This window comes from Hydra vulgaris, chromosome 12, assembly GCF_038396675.1.
Source record: "Hydra vulgaris chromosome 12, alternate assembly HydraT2T_AEP".
Taxonomy (NCBI): domain Eukaryota; kingdom Metazoa; phylum Cnidaria; class Hydrozoa; order Anthoathecata; family Hydridae; genus Hydra; species Hydra vulgaris.
The window spans coordinates 45,681,333-45,702,500 of NC_088931.1; the positions used below are offsets into that span (position 1 = coordinate 45,681,333).

Consider the following 21,168-nt stretch of genomic DNA (forward strand, 5'->3'; position numbering starts at 1 on the left):
AAATTTATTATAATAAAGACTTATTGTTATTGTAGTGAGATAATTATTTATTTTTTTATATTATCAATTATTTACCTTTTTTTATTATCAATTATTTATCTTTTTTGTTTTACTCTAACTTGTTTAGAAATTCTTTATGTTTTAATACTTATAGGGGAATGTCCACCGTGTAATGAATATTTAAAGATGGATTGTCATTGTCATTTGTTAAAAGTTTATGTTAAATGCCAGTAAGTTTTTATTACAAAATGATTTCAAAAAATATTTAATTGATTTTAATTTGAATTTTGATTAAATATTTTAGAGAATACATTTTTGCTAATGAAAATCAAAAGGAAGAAATTCTTAGTTGTAAATCTCGTTGTTTCAAAGTTATTCAGTGTGGTCATTTTTGCCAAAAACTTTGTCACCAAGGGAGTTGTTCTGATTCATTCTCTTGTCAAGAGAAATCTTTTGTTTCATGCTTATGTGGTAGAAAAAAAAAGGTGACTATAAGAAATGTCTAAAATTATTTATTTTTAACATGTATATAATGATAATATTTAATTTTGTTCAGACTAGTGTATATATTATTTACTATTATTAATTAGTTGATAATTAACAATTATACTTTGTTATATGTTGATTAAGTCTAAAAATCTGTTGTTTATTATTGCTTAACATACATGTCTGATACAATATTCACAAAAATGAAATCATCATTCACTGATGATCTTTCTAAAGCATTCCTTAATTAATTTTTATGATAGTTAGCGCTTTATTACAATTTTGACTGTTAAAATTTCTTTTTGGGGGAAATTAACTTTATAAACAAAAAAAAAGTTAATCAAAATGTTAACTGTAAAACTTATAATATGAACATCAACAAAGTTCTATATAACAAACCACATCTTGCGTATATAGCAAAAATTGTATTGGGGAATATTGGGGATTATTAAAAAGCCTTATTATTTTATAAATAAGCAAAATTATCAACAAAACTCCTATACAGTGTTTTGTGGCATAATTGTGGCATCAACAGAACTCCTATACATTGTGGCCAAAATGTAGACAGTTGTTAAAAAAATAATTTACATTTTGATTTTAGTGATAACTGAAAATGGTCTTAACTGTTTATTACTTGGAACTTTTTGTTATTTTTTTTTTTTTAAAAAAAACATACCCAAGACTTAACTTGAGATCCTTTGATTACTAGAAATAATCACAATCTACTGAACAATAATCCACCACAGGAGAGAGAGCACAAGGAAAGTGCACTCAAAAATATGACAAGTGTCACTTAAGAACAAAAGTTTCTTTATTTGTATTTTTTTTTTTTTTGTTTGTTTGTTGAAGAATCTTTATTATTTTATGAAAAGCTGTGTTATCTCTTAAAAACTACACAATCTATAATTATAAAGTTTTTTTTAAACATTTAATTTTTATAAAACTATCAAAAATAATAATGGTTGCATTTTTAATGATCCAATTTCAATTGCTGATGTGCTAAACAACAAATTTCATACTGTTTTCACAATGGAGAGTGATGGACGACTACCATTTCCCCCTCCCCCCTGGATTTAATGGTAAAATTGATTTTGATTTTTCTACAATCACAGTTAAAAGTGTTAAGTTAAAACTGCAGAACATAAAATGTGATATATCAATGGGACCTGATCTTGTTCATACAAAACTTTTAAAATACTGTTCAGATTTACTGGCACTTCTATTAACTTTAGTTTTTAAAGCATCTGTACATTCCAGCCTACTGCCATTACAATTTTGATCCACAGATGTAATACCTATTTTATGTAAGGGGACAAGCTGTTAGCATCAAACTGTGGACTAGTTTCCCTTACGTACTCTTTAACAAATAAACGGCCAGTTGATCTTATTTATCGTAATTTTGTTAAGGAAATTGATGCAGTACCTTATAGACATTTAATTTTAAAACTGAACGTATATGATGTAAGCGGAAAACTTTTAGAGTGGATAAAAGAGTTTATAAGTAACAAGCGTCAACAAGTCAAACAAGGTGATATTTTCTCTACATGGAAAAATTTTTTAAATGGTGCATCTCAGGGATCTGTGCTCAGACTGTTGTTATTTTTTATATTTATTATTGATTTGCTTGTTTGCCTTCAAAATGTAACAAAACTTTATGCTGATGATAAAAAGATTTTATCAACAGTTGAAAATAAAGAAAAAGTAGAAACAGTTCTAGCTAACTTGGATAATGCTGTCATTGGGTCAAAAATGGTTAATTTCTTTTCATTTTGACTAATGCCTAGTTATGTATTACGAAACAAAAAACAAAAGTTATACTTAATAAATGGCAGAGAAGTTGAAAAAACAGTTCAAGTGACAGACTTGAAATTTTTAAATGATCTTAAGTGGAAACAACAAATTATATCATCTACTTTGAAAGCAAATTCAATTTTAGGACAAATAAAAAAAACTTTTGCACATAGCGTTAATTTAATGAATATATTATTTGAAGTATTAGTACAACCACATACTGAATTTGTTGCCACAGAATAGTCTTCAAATATAAAAGGAGACATTTGTAATTTAGAAAAAGTTCAAAGACCAGCAACTAAAATAGTTCCCGATCTAAAAACTTAGCATATAAAGATTGTCTTGTCAAACTTAATTTAACAACCCAGGAGCAAAGAAGATCCAAAGGAGGCATTATTCAAATGTACAAAATGTTTAAAAAAATAGAAAAAATTGAACTTTTTAATCCACCATTATTTAAAAATTTAAACACCAGAGGTCACAAGTTTAGATACAACAGGAAAATTATTAGCAATGCAATCAGACATAACTTTTCAACAAATAGAGTTGCACCATTATTGAATTCTTTGTTGAAAGAAGCTGTTAATGAAAATTCTTTGAAGGAATTTAAACAAATGATACAATACATAAGTGACATATCACACACATTTATGAAAATTGTCTTTCATTGATATTTGATAAGGCTGTCAAAGTGTGCAATTCACACTTGCTACCACACTACCAGCTTCACCATAACTATTATAATAATAATAATACTAGCATTCTTGATCCGTAAAATACGGGTCTTGGTAAGTCTATTCTACACCAAACAGTTATATACTTTTTTTATTTTTTATTTTATTTTATAAATCTTTATTTAAAAGTGATTAGCATTACAAATAATGAATTGAACAATTTTATCTATTGTTTAATATGAGTAAAAGTTAAATATGAGTAAAAGGTCACTGACACCATCACAAAGAATACATAGGTATTTTTGAATAAAGGATTGCTGATAGGTAGTTGTGATTGCAGTATTTAGAGCAAACAGGGATTTGTTGGGGTTTCTGCTATTGGTGCGAGGTAATTTAGTGGTTATCGGATGGCTTGTGTCTGCAAGGATCTTTTTAAGGATATTAATACAGGTCTTGTCTAGTAATTCTTCAATGTCAAAACAAATATTGAAAGACTCGAGTTGTTTGCATCAACTCTGATGATGTGTAAGGCATTTTGGTGGAAATGTTGTATCTCTTTTTTTGCGGCAAGACTGCAAGAGGTAAGAACTGGGGCACTATAAATCATGTGGCTAATAGCGTAGGATCAGTAGACTTGTTGAAGGTTGGGTTGAGTGAGTCCAATTTGCTTAAGGCACTTAAGTAGAAATGGCTGATTTTATAGTGTTGTGTACTTTTATCTATTGTTCATCCCAATCAACATTATCTTTGAGCAGGATTCCATAGCTGCATACAATTTCAAGTTCAGTTTTTTGAGTATGGGAGATGGTAGAGCATGAGCGTTGGAGCACCAGGCATTGATTAAACTAATCAATGCCTGGTGCTAATAACTACATTTTGAGCTGTTGAGTTTCATTCCATTGGCCACAGACCAATGTGCGGCACCATCAGCAATGGATTGAGGTAAATTAGCAGGAATTTTATTGCAGATAATGTAGGTCAGGATGTCGTCATTATATTTTTTGAGAACAGTTTCAGATGGGAGGTAGGTATTTATATCCGAAATAAAGAGAATGAACAGATTGGGCTTAGAGAATTACCCTGAAGTACTCCGGCTTGTATATATTTCCAGTCAGTGGTGTAATCACTTGTTTTTACTCTTTGGCGACGATTAGATAAGTAAGCTGCGATCCATGTGAGCCAGTTAGGTAGAATATTCTTGTCATGATCAACATGATCAAATGTTTTTGAAAATTGAAGAATATTGCAAAAGTTGGTTTATTATTATCTTTAGCATGACTCCAATCCTTTATAACTTGAATAATAGCGTCTATTGTACTATGGCCTGGAAGGAAACCGAACTGTTTGTTTGAGACCTAGATGTGCTTGGTGTGATGGGCGATGAATTGAAAAATGACAATGCATTCAAAAACTTTGCATAATTTGTCATTGGAAGATAGCGGGTTTGAGATTTTAGAAATTGGTGTTATATTCGCTGATTTCCACTGATCAGGGAGTTAACTGTTTTCTAAGAGTCAGTTAAACAGAATATAGATTGATAGGGCAATTTCTAATCCAGCAGATTTGAGTAAAATTGGGGAGAGATTGTCAGGTCCTGATGATCCTTTCTTTAGTTTGCTGAGTTGGTTGAGAATGTTATTAATGGTAAAAATGGGAGTAATAGGTAGGTCTGCTTGACGGTTGATGAAAAACAAGAGGTTAGGTTGTTTCTTATTGCACCAAACATTTTGGAAATGATCGTTCAATTGGTGTGCTAATGTCTCAGATAGTATGAGTGTATATCCTTTATTGGCAAGCTTGACTTCTCGCCAAAAATTTGTTTTACCGGAGGGGAAGCATCGGTTATAAATACATTTTCTTTTGGTGATTAGTTTGATGACTCGATTTACAAGTACTTTCCACTCAAAATAGTGACCAGAAGAATAAAGGGTTGACAAGATTCGTAGTTCTCAATGGTTGGCAGATGTCTTGAGCATAGAGTATAGAATTATAAGATGATGTCAAGAATTGCTGATTTTCTAGTAGGTTATGAATTAAGTTGAATAAGCTGGTGAGAACGGTAAGTAAAGTCAGTAGGGCAACCATTTAGATCTCCTGCTTGAATTATAAGTGGTTTGTTACCGATTATGCAGGGAGTTATTGCTGGTTGTGTAAGTTGATATGATGCTTCATGTTGTATATTTTTAGACCAAACCGGGATATAGGCCCATGTTATTAGACAAGAGGAGTATCCTCGAGGCAGGTATTTTGGGTACACTTGAGCGATAGTTAGTTCGATTTCTTGTTCAGGTACTGAATTAGTTGGGGAGTTGGCTGTTGGTTTTATTTGTTCTGTTTTATCTGAATATTTTTTGTTTATAAGTATAATAGTGCCACCATCTATGTGATCCTGACGTTCAGTGCTTATGTAAGTGTAATTACTAATGACTTGAGAGAGAATAACTTGCTTATCAGCAGAGCTTAGCCACGTTTCAGTTAGGCAGGCAAAATCAATTATGGTATCTGTGAGAAACTCATTGAAGATCTTAATCTTTGGTAAGCAATTGGTGTTGGTTGGTGAGCTATTTGGTTGATGTGGAGCAAGGAGTGAGGGCACCGTGACTCTTGGCGGTTGCTCTATTGCAGATGCCCCAGTGAAAGGGCCCCTTAGGGTTATCAATTTGAAGTTTATCATTACGAGTGTTGCGGTCTTTGCATAGTTGATACTATGCAAAGACCGCATAGACTTTTTTTTATTTTTATTAATTAAAATTATTTTATATGATAATTTTTTTGTGTTTAAGCGCTTGGAAAAACTAACATCGTTATTAGTGAGGCCTAGTACTGTTAGGATCTCTGTGTGCAGTGTAATGTTACTGGCGGTGCTTGGGCAACATCTGCAGCATAGGCTGGTTCAGGGACACCAAATATTATATTTTTCTCACACTTAACTGCTTGTTTTAGTTCAACTAGAACTTGAGCAATTTGTGGCGATGCGTTTGGCTTGTTTCTGACAATACTACTCCAGGAAGGCTCATTTGAACTTACTTGGGTGACTGATTAAGAGTTGACATTATTTTCTATAACTGCTACTTTTTGTTCAAGTTTTTTGATTTGGTTGGCTTGCAAGTAGATAGTTGCTTTCTGTTCTGAAATGATGTTCATGACCTCCATTATCCAGATATCAAGGTGGGTGATGGCGCTATGCTTTTAACAGCTGAGTAACCATTGGCATCAATTTTATTAACCATATTGCTTTCTAATTAATTACACCACTTCAAATTTTTTGATAGGAGGGCTACCACCCTATGACAGTAGATTACCTCTGGGTTGTGAAATTGTATATAATTTAATCTTATTACACAGGGACTAAAAATACTTATACCTTACTTCAATATTTCTTAGTCGGTGGTAGAAAAACTATACATATTGTCTACCTTTTAAAGTTATGAATAAAAAAATAATTTATAACATATAAAAAATTTTAAGCGCTTTGGTAGTTGTTGGGCAAACTGTTATTTAGTGGTAGAAATTAAAAATCTGTCAAATCTTTGTTTTAAAGTAATAAATAATGTTCAATGCTTTATAACTTCTTATTTTAATATCGAAAACTTCTTTAAAAAAACGGGTGCAGACTTATAAATTTTTTTTTCTTTATTAATTTTCTATTAAGTTTTGATTAAATTTTTTTCCAGACCATCCGCAGTTTATTAGGAACCTCATCCCGTTATTTAATTTTGAGGAAAAAAAAAGTTTGAATGTTAAATCCTTTTTCCTATAAAAAAGGTTGTCTCTGTAATGATGTTGAGTGCATAAACTTGACTAATTACCCAAGCACGTTAATAACTTAAGTATCTCTTTCGCAATGTAAGCGCAAAAAATTCTACCACTGTTTTGTTGTTTATTGGGGTTTTAAGCTTTTTATAAACTCTCTTTTGTTTGTTATAGTTTATTATATCAACAATAGAACTTTAAAAATGTTTTAATTTGTATTTTAGAAAGTTGGAAAAGATTTTAAAAAATTAATATGCAAGCAATATGATTTGAACCCTTGCGTTGCACTTCAGAAGCACAGCAAGTTAACTACTTAGGCCACTGAGACACACTAAACTGCCAATTTTAAACGTATTTAAAAAACTTAAGGCGGAATGCAATGATAACTTTATAAAACAGCAAATAAACACTTTAAATTAAAATTAATGAGATTTTGCAGCAATGCAATTTTTAAATAAAATTAAAATTTCATACAAGTAAAAACATCTGTAGAACTTCAAAAATGTTTTAATTTTTATTTCAAAAAATTGAAAAAGATTTTGAAAAAAAAAAGAAAGGGGGGGGGGGGGATACGCAAAGATTTTAACCACGGCATTTTACTTTAGAAAGCTGCGACCTTACCGCTTTGGCCACTAAGGCATATTGTTTGATTATCGGGTGGATACAAAAAAGTCCGGTCAACTTTAAATTGAGATTTCTCTAAAACCACAAATGCTTTTTATTTCTTTTTTTTTTAAATTAAACATTACTTCCTTATCTTTAATTATGTTGATATACTTTTGTTTACAAATCAATGATTTGCAAAATGTTTCGGAAACAAATTGATGTGAGTAAAAAAGTTGTGATTTTTTTTTTGCAAAAATATACTGACTTCATATCCTTAATTGCTTAACGTACACATGTCCCAAAATCTACAGTCATAGATGTTATAAATAAGTTTAAGACTACTCAAAGCTTCGAAGGAAGTGGAAGAAAGAAATCTTTCCATAAATCCAAAAAGGTAAAGTTGATTTTTAGTTCAGTAGCAAGAAATACATTAAAGAATGCCCCTAAAAAAGACTTTTGCCATTTATGAGAAAATACAAATACCAATGTCTTTTTTGGCCAGATCTTGCTGCTTCACTGTAGAACTTTTTTAAAAAGAAAATGCTTTCTTTCTAAAAAAGTTCTACAGTGGTGCAAAGATAATAATGTGAAAATTGTTGCTAAATATGCGAATCCTCCAAATTGTCCTGAAGAGTGCAAGCTTGAAAATTTTTGGAGAGTATTTAAAAATTGATTATTTTTAATATTGAATTTAATGCTGCTGCTAAAAAATTGAAACAAAACCTTATGATTATGCATCACAAGGTTTTGTAAAGTTTAACAAAAAGGCAAGGATTGTGTCAACCCCTACCCCACCCCACCATAATACACACTTTTTAGGTAAGGTAAGGTAGGGTTAGGTTAGGTAAGATTTTTTTAATTCTGTCATCTTGCTTCTTTCAAAGTCAAAATAACTTTACAAAATGATCAGAACCATATTTAAAGTTATTCTTTATTTAAATCTCAAAGAATATTGGAAGATAAACCTTTGGCATGCTTTATTTAAATTCCAAAGAGTATTGGAAGTTAAACATGTGTTGTTGTTCAACCCAAGTTGTAGTCAGTCTTAAGATTTCTATGCTCTCAGGTTCATGATGTGTTAATCTTATTGTGTTATAAACATGAGTTAATCAGTCTTAAGATTACATGTTTGGTCATATAGAGAAGCAAGCATCTTGTACCACAAGCCATCAACTGTGAGACAATCTACTACATTTAAGAGCTCCTACTTTACAATCAATTTTGACTTTCAATATTGCATTCAAATACTTCCATGTGACTAAACTGTCAGTGTTTATTTACTTAATAAAACTCTTACTGGTAAACAAGAGACTATAATTGTCCATCTGAAAAACCGATCTGTCAAACAGTGCATAGATTTTGTACCACATACTCTCTAGAGGATGGAGTAACATTATCACTTCAAAAGAATGTGTGAACTGAAAAAATATTGCCTCTGTAAACAAAAGTGTGAAAGAAGTTACAAGTTTATTGATTCCTCTTCCGTTGTAGATATTGGGGCTGTCTGTTCATTATATGGAAAGTTTTGCGCAAAGATCTTGATTTATAACCATATAAGATCCAACTGGTGCAGGAATTAAAACCATGAGATCATTATATGTGTTATTCTTTCACCAATTTGGCTTTAGAGTAGTTAGAAACTGACCCTTTTTTATTGCCAAGTTGTGTTCAGCAATGAGGCTCATTTTTGGCTTAATGGCTTTACAGCAACAATTAATACCTTGGAGGCCAGTATTGTTCATGTTATTCGTGACGTATGGCTAGCAGTGCTCAAGAATAAGCTTTGTCAGGAACAGCAGTGGTGCTCATATGTCCAAAATCCTTTTCAAATGGTAATGCTATGTACTGAATTTTTAAATAAAATAAAATATAATGGTTTCAGTATAATTTTTTTGCTATTTTTTACAATTTCACGTTTTATCGGGCTTAAAAAAACACCCTCTAGTATCACTGTCAATTAATTAGAGATTAAAATCTTTCTTTTAACATGTTAGATAATTCAATAGCCCATTGCTTGGCTAATTTAGAAATTTCTGAATTAGGCTCTGAAGTATAATGGGTAAAGTAGTAAACTAGGTTAACCTGTCACAGTTATATGGTTTTGTTTGATTTCTTTTTTCTGGAGGTGCCTGTGGTCTTATCTGGAGGTGCCTAGGGTCTTATCTGGAGGTGCCTGTGGTCTTATGCGTAAAAATTAAAGTTTTAATTTAACTACCAACAAAAATTCCAGTTTTTTTCACAATTTTTCTCTAAATTTCAGTCTAATTTTTTCACAGTCTAAATTTTTCTCTAAATTTCTCTAAAAAACAGTCTAAATTTTTCTTTAAATTTCTCTAAAAAACAGTCTAAACTGGATTACTTTAGTAGCATGCACTTTGACACAAAAAACAGTTTCCTTGCCTTTTTAACCTTGGTTTGGCAGATTTTTAACATCCAGACCAAATTTTTGCACACATGAAACATTGTCTTGTTTTTCTCTCTGAGTTTTTGTGGAATTCTTAAATTTAAGTCACATTTGCAAAGGTAATAAGCACAGTTATTATAAGATTCTTTGCAAAGGGGCATCATCCTCACTGCAGTCAGCAATTCTGCATTTGCAAAAAGCAGTATCTAAAAGTTTATAGAGTTTATAAATTATACATTTATAAATTATGTTGACTATTTTCATAAACTAGTATTTTGTCTTGTTGCCAATCAAGGTATTGCTCCAAACAATCATTTAATGTTGGAAATTTGTAGTTTACTAGAAAGTTCCTACAACTGATAACATTATATTCTAAAAAAAAAAAAACATTTAATCATACTAAAGCATAGGGTTAAACAATATTATAAATAGTTATTATGTGCGTTTGTAACCAATAGTCTACATTGAAAGAAGAAACAATATTTTTAGAAAAGGAAAATGTTTTCCCAATGGCAAGAGTTGTTTTTTTTTTTGTTCCTCCAAGAAGAAGCCTCATTTGCTTCCTACAATTGTTTGATTTCAAGAGGAATCTACAAGTTGGTAAAAAATAAAGAATTAAAAAGTGTCTTTGAGTTTTTTTTTTTTGTTTCATAATAAGATTTGAGTATGTTAGTATGTAAACAATTAACATGCTTGCAATAATTGACACAAACTGTTAACATCCTCTTTTTAGAATAAGATTTCCATTAGCAGATCATTCCTCTGGATATCTATTAAAATTAATATTTCTTGTCTAAATTAAGTTCCTTACCAAATAAATTTATAGTATTGTTTATAAAAACTACGTTTTTAGTAACACAAGTATAACACTCATGGATACACACACACACACACACACACACACACACACACACACACACACACACACACACACACACACACACACACACACACACACACACACACACACACACACATATAGAAATCTCTTTTTTCATTAGGCTTTGCCTTGTCGAGAAGCATTTTATGTTGCTGAGTTAGAATGTGATGAGCAGTGTATTAATGCAAAGAAAAAACAAGAAGTTACAAGCTTAGTGAATAGTGCTCAAATTCAGAAAGATGAGGTAAAAATTATCAAATACTTCAATTTTTGTACTGCATTTTTGCACTTTATTTTTCAGAACGCATTACTGTTACACTTTAAATCAAAACTTAAATTTAAAATTTTTAAATTTTTAATTATAATTTTTCAGTTTCTTAGCATTTATAGTTATGTATTACTATCATGTTGTTAAAACATTACTATCATGTTGTTACATTATGGATTACTATTATTTTATAACATTATGCTAATTTTCGCAATTATCTTGCATTTCAAATATCCAACAAGTAAAAAAACTATTGAGTACTTATAGCACTTTTAAATTGTTTTATTTTTATTTTTTTGTTTTTTCACGCTCTTTAAAACACATTTTATCAACAATTTTTTATCCGCCTGGCATCAGCGCCATAAATGAAAAGATATATTTGGAAGGCGAAGGCACTTTTGTTGAAAGCAGGAGTAAATTATGGTTTTATATTGGGGCCAGTCCCCAATATATAACCATAATTTACTCCTTTTTAAGTTTAAATTTTTAACTTTAACTCTTTAACTTTTTAAAAGTTAATAAGTTAATAAAGTAATAACTTTACAAAAAACTTTTATTAAGAATTCTCTTAAGTAATCTTAAAACAAATTATCTTAAGTAATCTTAAAATAAATTCTCTTAAGTAATCTTAAAACGAATTCTCTTAAGTAATCTTAAAGCGAATTCTCTTAAGTAATCTTAAAACGAATTCTCTTAAGTAATCTTAAAACGAATTCTCTTAAGTAATCTTAAAGCGAATTCTCTTAAGTAATCTTAAAATGAATTCTTTTAAGTAATCTTAAAATGAATTCTCTTAATTAATCTTTAAACGAATTCTCTTAAGTAATCTTAAAATGATAAATTTGCTAATATGTGATAAGATATATGATCATATAAAAGTTCTGAAGAAATCTCAATTTTTGTATCAAATGAAAACAGTTACAGAGTTGTTAATAAAAGATGATGTAGATACTGAACTGAATGACTCTGTATCTGATTTTGATAGTTACTGAAGAAATTTTCTGTATTTTTAAATTGCAATAAGTTTTCTGTTTTTAATTGAAACTGTTTGCATATATTTGAATGAAAACATTACAGAGAGAAGTTCTTTCAAAAATGAAAAGCTGTGTAAAATTGGATAAAGTGTGATATATACTCAAAAGAAGTTTTTTGATTTAGTGGACTATATATAGATATAAATATATAGTAAAAGTTAAACAAGTCTTCAAAAAACATCAAATTTAACTTAGATACAATTCCTTAAAGTTTCAAAATTTTAGTATCTTGTACTATGCATTGTTATGTAAAACAATAATTTCTAATGTAAACCAACAACCTCTTAATTTGGTGTATACACAGAAAAAAATAACTAACACGGATGATAAAATGAATAAATTTAAAAACAGCTTTGTTTACTTATAAATCTTTTAGTTTTTTCCTCCTGATTTCAGAACAATAACGAATGATAACGATTGATTACAATTCAGATAATTATATTTAATCTGATTGTGCTTTGAAATGTGCTATGGGATCCTATAAAACTTTTTGACTAGGAGAAGTACGTGAATGAAATTAGATTTTTTTTTCAAAACAGTTCATCGCAGAAAATAAGGCTAAACACCTTACTATACAGTGCGTCTAGAAGGATATCGAGTTCGTGTTACTTAACAGAAATGTGAAATAATTATTTAAAAACGTTATATAGGAAAAATATGGAAAACGATGAAGTATTTATAAATAAATAAAAGATTTTTAAAATAATGAGAAAATAAGACGGAGATAAAGAATCTAAAATTATTTTTTAGAATATTTTATTATTTTGGTTTTTTTTTATTATTATTATTTTTTTTTTTAAGAATGAATTGATATACGAAAATCGGAAGAAAGGGCGCAGACGTATCCATAAACAACAAAACCGTGTTTGTTATAATGCTGAAAAAACTTTTTTCGTAGAGCATGCATATTTATGCAAAGCATTGTTAATTTTAATCATTAGTATATTCGTTAGTCTCATTGTTTGGCTATTAGGTATCTTATAATTTTATGTAATTTTTACAAGTTATAAAATTGAAGTCCTTTTTATTATGAATAATGAATTTAAAGATTTATCATTGTACTTTTACTTTTTATTGTTTTAAAATACGTAGCAATTACGTTCAAACAGCTTATAAAGCCGATAAAGTTAAATTTTTAAACGTCTAAGTAAAGCTATAGACTTTTTGTATACGCACAAAGTTCGTGTGCTCTAAAAGTTTTCTTGTACTTGTAGAGTGTCTGACGCACTCTACACCAATTAAGTGATGAGTGAGTTTTCAAAAGGTGCTAAATCCGAGTAAATTGATTTCGAGATTATAGGTAGACTCTTGGTCCTAATAATAGATTATTCTTCATCTATTATAAGGACCAAGCGTCTATTATTAGATCTAACATTTAAATAGATACTGAAATCTATTTTAGTATAAAAAATTTGGAAATAGAATAAATTAAAAATTCTTATTTTGGCAACTATTCGAAAATTCACTTATTTTAAACCAAGAAATTACTAAGTTTAAATTTTTGCGAACGCAGCAATTATCTATTTCTGATATAGCATTATATTTCTGCGTTACTATTAATTCTCTGGATTGGGAAACAGTTCATTAACCAAAACTGATATATGAATCAAAATATTAGTTTTAAAACCAATAAGACATGTACCAGAAAAAATCTGTATTTCGATATTGAATGTTTTATATATTTTGAAAGTACATATATTAATATTCTTAAATTTCGCTTAAAAAAGTTTGTAAAGTATTGTACGTGAGAACGCACTTTGCGTTTTACACTCGACATCAGCTTTTGCACGGTTTTCGGCTAGATGAAGCATTAAACATAACCCAGGGGTTGTGTTTAATGCCTCATCGTGAAAGCGTTTCAATTTACGTTTTTTTCAGTAGCGAGTTCAGTTTTGAATCCAAACAGTCTAGCTATAGCTTGTAAAATTTGCAATCAAAATCCCCTAACCCGTTTAAAACAGCAGCTGTTCAATTAACGTTGCTCGTCATCAATCGTAGTCACTTCAGATTGTAAAAAATGACCAACGTCGTTAACAACAGTAAGGGTTTTGTACCAAATTGTCATTAACAATACAAATTCAAAAAATTATATCTATTTTTTAAAGCTCTTGCCTGGTTGACATGCTCACTGGTCAGATCCAGGTTTTCCATGGCATGTTTAAGAGCTGCCAACATTTCTCTCGGCCTCTTGGAAAGTGGTTTGATTGCGTCGGTACGAGAGCTCCATCTTGTCATAGAAAGTCTATGCAGTTATATCCAGTAGCTTCAGTGAGGATCTTACTTCAGCAAGACTTGCACTAAAAAATACATACAAAGATTCGACATTTCCAAAGAATACTTTGATTTCAATGGCTTATTCAACTGGGTGCACACCAGCCAAATTCAGACTGAGAGTGCTACAATGAACATACAGAGCTTCCTAACTGTTTTGCCATATTTAGGCTTAAGCTCCCTTGTAAGCACATGAAACATTGAATCCATTATTGTATCCCTGACCCAGACAGTTTTGAATATCTAAACCAAGCCTTGCAATCACATCAATGATAAGCTTGGCTATATTTACTCCTTTCTTTTTCTCGAAAGCTCTAACACACAAGAATGGTTCTTAGATTTGCCAGCGATTAGTTTCTCTTTCATAGAGGAGAAAACCTTCCACCTCGCTCTGGAATACTCTAGATAACGAGGCCATGTCCGCAAAAAGTCTAGTATGGTAATAATTGTGTTTGCAAAATTTGTTGTTTTTAAAATTTTGTTTTTAGCAAGGATTGTACTTTTTTTTCTTTATTGAAACAGTATTTTTCACGACACTTATATATACATGTGTGTGTGTGTGTGTGTGTGCGTGTGTGTGTGTGCTGTCTATAAAGTTAAACGTGTTGATTTAAATTAGTTTTAATGTTAAAACTTTCTTCAAATGGCGTCTTGCATCTTCTAAGTGGAATGCAATAACGGGGTGAAACTGCAAATTTGATAGTAGAGAAGTATTCTTTGTATATAATACCTTCAACTGTACACAAACTCCTGGAACATGAGACTCAGATTTCAAAAAGATTGGAACTGCTTATCTGATTTTATTCAGAAGAGTTACAAGAAGCTTTAAACAGAAATTCACTAAGCTCGATTAAATTACAGTGCAAAAATTTCAAGAGTTATTGTGATGAGAAATCAGTTCAAACACCTTCTAATAAGGTCGGACCCTATCGTAACTTCTACGAGCTTCAAGAAAGACAGAAAATGGCGAACATCTAACGGCTTATGTTCTTACATTGCTTGTAAAAAATAATTGATAAATATTTTTTTTTCGTCTGTTAACTAATGTTCACTTCGATAATAAGTTGGAGTTCACAAAATGATTGATGAAGTAAGAATAGCTTCTCTAATAATATTAGAAAAGCTCTTATAAGGGTTAGGTTTAGTACTTCACTAAATATTTTGTGTTATTATTAGCAGGGCTGTCGTCGGCCATGATTAGTATTATTGTATATGTTTTAAAAGAACTTTTTTAACACGTTTAATTAATATTTGGTTGGATAATTTTCATAACTAAGCTTTAGTTAAATTCATCATACTAAAATATAAATAGAAATTTCTTTCCTAAAATTCAGCATATATTCATTATTAAACTAATTTAACCAAACAAGTATTATTTTAAATTAAAATTGTTATTCTTCGTTAGTCGTATTTTGATTATTTTTACTTTAAAAAAAAGGTGTAACATCAAAGCAAGACCGTTTTGGATCTTTTATTTTTCCCTCTTCGTAACCCTCATAAAGTTCTCCGCAAAATTGAACTCTATTTTAAAAACAGGCAAAGTAAAATTTCCCTGTCTAAAAATAAAAAAAACTGCTTAGTTTTTCTAATAATTCACATGTGATCATAACCAAATATAATTTTTTGAAAAAATCATTTTTCAACCAAATATGATTTTTTTTCTTTTAATTCGACCTAATAAATAGTAAATTTAAAAAAAAAAAATTACAAAGAAAGTTTTAGCTATAATTTTGAACGAAAAAATCATCGTTATCCATGCAGATAAATGAATGAAATTTTAATTTTATAATTTTCTAAAAACTTCACTTAAAATTTTAGCTATAGTTTTTCCCCTTTAAATTGTTATATTTTAGTCATTTTCCCATTTATAGCAGGTGCCCCAACAAGCCATCTTTTTTTTCTTTTTTTTTTTTTTGCAGATTTAGAATTCCCAATAATCTTTCACCAAACTAACATCCCATGATTTTAAAATTTACAAAAAAAAAAATTGATACACTCTGCACTAATATGCTTTATCCAGCTAGTAAAAAATGATGTTATTATCAAATAACATCATTCGTCCCACATACTTCAATCGTTAAACGTAGGTCTAACGATTGAAGTATGTGGAACGTCTAAGGTATTGTCACGTTAAACAAGTTTGGTGCAATTTACTTACAGAATTTTATGCAACTACAAATTTCAACAACTTAACAAAAGAAATTTTTATTTTAACTAAAAGCAAAATTTTTTAGCTCGGGTTTTTACACAATTACACAAACACAAATAATCGCTGGATTTCAAAATACTGGTTTTTACACATTTACACAAAGACAAATAATCTCTGGATTTCAAAATACTGGTTTGTTTCCACTTGACATTAGCAAAGTTGGTCAACAAAATTACAAATTGCTTAAACATTTCAAGTACTATCGCAGTCTTCTTCATTATCTTCATCCGAGTCTGCTTTATCATCCTCAACCGAGCCCTCTTCGTTATCTTTATCCCAGCCTATATTATCATCTAAGATCAGTCAGCATCAAACTCCAACAATCCAACTTCAAAATTTAACAACAACACTAGCGACACTGCTCAAACGTGTCAAATAATGCAACACTTCACAGAAATACTCGAAGGAAATTCGAAAACTGTTTTATAGCGCCACAATGTTGACACAAAAAAAACCCAAAACAGTCAACATTCCGGGTATTGAAGGCCAGTGTCTAACTACATCTGAGGTGCTGGAGAAACTGAAGCAAAACAATGAGGCCAAAAAGTCAAAACAATTAAAGAAACGCAAAATTTACTTCAGTGAAACTTCATACGAGACTCACCAAGCAAAAAAACCAAAGATAAGAGGTACAAAAAGAGTGGCAGAGTTTGGGAAGAGTCGCAGAGTTTGGGAAGAAGCATTAACTCAAAACAACATGTGGTACCGACGTGAAGCTTTTAGTTGCAAGTTTTAGGTTTGGCAATCGTGTTTATCCAAAAAATACAAAATTGGTAAAAAGTTTTTTTTGCATGTAAAAATGACGCGGACCTACTTCTGACCATGAAACAACTCCAATTTATTTAATTAATAATAAGTTTTTTTGTATTTTTTTTTGTTCTTTATTACAATATTTAACACAATATTTACAAACATATCAATAAGAAAAATTACATGCAAAGAAATCGTTAAAAATAAATAAATAAAAATAAAGAATAAAGATAAAGAACGCGGGAACTCAAAAAAGACCATACAGGTCTTGTCACCGAGAACCGCTGTTAAAGAACTTTGAACTTAGTAAATATAAATAAAATTAATAAATACAAATTTTAAACTTTTCCGTTCGTGATACAAATTATTTACAAATATTACGAATTAAAATAAAAATTAAAGTAAACAAATAAATAATAAATGACTACTGTACAAATAATGTCAGTGCAACTTTTAACAAAATTCAAATAATGGTGTTTAAATATAGTTTCTCACATAAACTTTAAATCAATATTGTATAAAAGTAAAATATAAATGAGTGATGACAAAACTGGGTACAATTAAAAGTATATAAAAATATTTTCAATTGAGAAAATTACTTTTTTTAGTTTTCTTTTGAACATATAATAATTCCATTCATGAGAAAAATCAAAATTTTTTAAAATTATTTGGTTCCATAAAAAAGCTCCACGAAAAGAAATGCAAAATTTACCAAAGTTTGTTTGAAATTTTGGTTGTTTAATAAAATTATCACTTCTTAAAGAATATTTATTTTTTTCTTTTAAAGAATATAAATCAAAAAAGGAAGCTGGAGATGAGTTGGTTTTACATTTAAACATAAAACAAAGAACATTATAAACATATACTTGATATATATTAAAACATTCATGTTAAATAAAAGTGGCCTTGAGTGAGTAAAACGATTTTTGAAATTTATAAGACGTGCAATATGCTTCTGCTGACAATAAAGTGGATTTAATTTACTTTTATGGGTACTACCCCATGCAATATTAGCATAATTAATATGACAGTATATAAAAGAGTAATATAGTTGAGTTAATGAATGTTTGTTTAAAACACTTCTTGCTTTATATAAAACTCCAATGCTTTTTGCAATTTTATTGCATAAATGTCCGATCTGATTCTTCCATGATTTTTATCTACAATGATACCTAAGAAATTTGTGAGAATTACTCTTTTTATTTGAATATTATCAATATGAAGAAGAGGCATATTACTTGGAAGTAAATGTTTTTTAAACTGTGGATGAAAGAAAATCCATTTAATTTTATCAATGTTGAGTGAAAGTTTATTTGACTTGAACCAGTCTGATATTTTTGATAGCTCAATGTTCATATCATAAAAAAGTTTATTGATGTTATTATTAGATAGGAATAGGTTTGTATCATCAGCAAACATTATAGTTGTTAATTTTGAGACTTCATGGAGATTGTTAACATAAATCAGAAATAATAAGGGCCCTAATATATATCCCTGTGGAACACCACAGGTTATATTTAGATTATCTTGTGAAGAAGATCCGTCGACATAGACAAATTGTTTGCGATGTTTTAAACAGCTTTTTAGTAGTTTTAAAGCATTACTGGTGATACCATAATGTTCAAGTTTTTTAAACAGTATTTCATAGTCAGTTGTGTCGAAAGTCTTAGATAGGTCTATAAAAGACGCCTAAAGTAAACTCTGACTTTTCGAATGAATCGGTTATACTACGAGTAAGATGAATTATTGCATGTTCAGTAGAGTTATTTCTTTTAAAACCGTATTGATTTTTGTAAAGTATATTATTAACAGCAAGATGATTAGTTATTTGGTTGAACAGAATTCTATCTAAAAATTTTGAAAAAACAGAGAGGATAGATATTGGTCGGTAATTACTGACATTTGATGGTTCACATCCTTTAAATATAAGCTTTATTTTGGCTATTTTCAGTTGATCGGGGAAAATTCCTTGATTTATAGAACATTTAAAAACTTTAAAAAGAATACGTTTTATGGTATCTCGTGTATCTATGACTATATTACAATTAATATCATCAGGACCAACTGCTTTATTAGTTTTAAGCATTTTAAAAGCACTTTCAAATTCTGAAGAAGATACTTCAAATTTATCTAAACTAGAGATTAATGGAAACACGTAATCATTTATTGGATTAATTATATTTGGAATATTTTTGGCTAAATTAGGGTCAACAGACACGAAATATTTATTTAATTCTCTTGCTATTTGTTTGGGTTCATATAAAAATACGCCATCAACTTTTATAGCGTTAGGCACAGAGCATAGTTTTAATTTATTATTTCCAGTAATTTGACTTATAATTTGCCATGTGCATTTTGAATTATGTTTATATTTTTCTAGTAAATCATAGTAATATCGTTTTTTAAACTTTTTTCTTTGACTTTCAAACATTTTAGCGTAATTTTTATAAATAACTTATACAACTTATATTATATTTATATACAGTTTTTGCTTTATTTTTGAGGATTTCCTAAGATTTTTATTGACCCATGGTGACTTTAAACTTTTATTGGTTATAATAAATTCACGTTTTGGAAAATTTGCATCATATATTTCATAGAAAGTTTGAAAGAATGTACTTTATTAGCTTCAAATGAACTGTTAATATGGTTCCAATTTATTAAAGATAATTGATCCTTAAACGATGCTAGATTTGCATCGGTGAAAAAACGTTTGATAATGACTTTTTTAGGTTGTTGTATTAGTTTGCTGTCAATATTAAAAGAGAAAAAAATAGGGAAGTGGTCAGAAACGTCACTTTTTATTATACCTTTTTTAAGAGTTTCATTAAAGATATCGGTTGTTATAATGTTGTCAGTTAAGGTAGCTGAAGTTGAGGTTACTCTAGTAGGTTTGTTAATTAGTGGAATTGCTCCATGTTCGAATAAGTCATCGTAAAATTTTTTAATATTGTTATTAACGTGATATTCAAAACAATTTAAATTTGCGTCACCAATTATATAATTTAGTTTCTTTTCCTTAAAACTATTTTTTTAAATATCATTACACAAAAATGCATTAAAACTTTCAATATGGCCAGATGGTGGGCGATAACAGCAGCTTATAAGTATGTTTTTAGAACTATTGGTTAAAAGTTCAATTGTTAAAATTTCTTTATTGTCATCAGAAATACTCATCTCAGGCCTAATAAAAAACCTCAAATTTTCCGTTATATAAAAAAGTACACCACCTCCGCGTTTATTTGCTTTACGCGCTAGTGGGATCATATTAAAACCTCGAATATGGAGATTTAAATAAGATTTAGCGTCATCAAATTCACACCACGTTTCAGTTAAGCAAATTATACTAAATGTATTTAGAGTTTCCTCAATTAAATTACACAAATTTTCAAAGTTTTTTTTAAGACTTCTAATGTTAAAATAAATAACATTTAAATGATCCCAAGAAAGAAATTCTTTTATTTCATTGTTATAGAACTAGGAACAATTGTTTCGCAAAGCTCCTACATCACTAAAATAGTTTAGATCCGGATCTGAATTAGTGTCAAGCACCAAGTCGTTAAATTGAAAAAAGTTAAATGATAACGATTCAAAATTGTTTTGATAATTAGAATCCATTTTTAAAATTTAAATAACTAGAAATAAAAGAATTCATTTAAAAATCGCGCGTAATAAGTAGGGTTCATTATCGAAATTGCAAATTTCGAAAATTTTCGATTAAAACGGTATCGAAATCTATAAAAACTTATGAAAATAATCGAACTAGTCAAATTAATTTCGGAAATAAAAAAGGAATTTCGAAATGTTAAATTAATTTCGAAATAAAAAATTGAACTTCGAAAAGTGAAATTAATTTCGAAATAAAAAACAGAATTTCGAAAAGTGAAATTAACTTCGAAAAAAAAAAGTGTATTTCGAAAACCGAAATTAATTTCGAAAGAAAAATCAGAATTTCGAAAAGTGAAATTAACTTCGAAAAAAAAAGTGTATTTCGAAAACCGAAATTAATTTCGAAAGAAAAATCAGAATTTCGAAATGTGAA

At 29.4% G+C, this 21,168-nt stretch overlaps 1 protein-coding gene across 1 annotated transcript in view; it reads left to right on the forward strand.

Annotated features, from left to right (window-relative positions):
- The window catches only part of LOC100215019 (NF-X1-type zinc finger protein NFXL1), a 96,844-nt gene extending 83,889 nt beyond the window's left edge, over nt 1–12,955 (forward strand). Inside the window, exons 19-22 of the mRNA XM_065813429.1 lie at nt 155–230; nt 305–485; nt 10,716–10,838; nt 12,698–12,955. Coding sequence (XP_065669501.1) covers nt 155–230; nt 305–485; nt 10,716–10,838; nt 12,698–12,880 — 563 coding nt within the window. The 3' untranslated portion in view covers nt 12,881–12,955. The remainder of the gene's footprint in view (nt 1–154; nt 231–304; nt 486–10,715; nt 10,839–12,697) is intronic.
- Nucleotides 12,956–21,168: the final 8,213 nt, after the last annotated feature.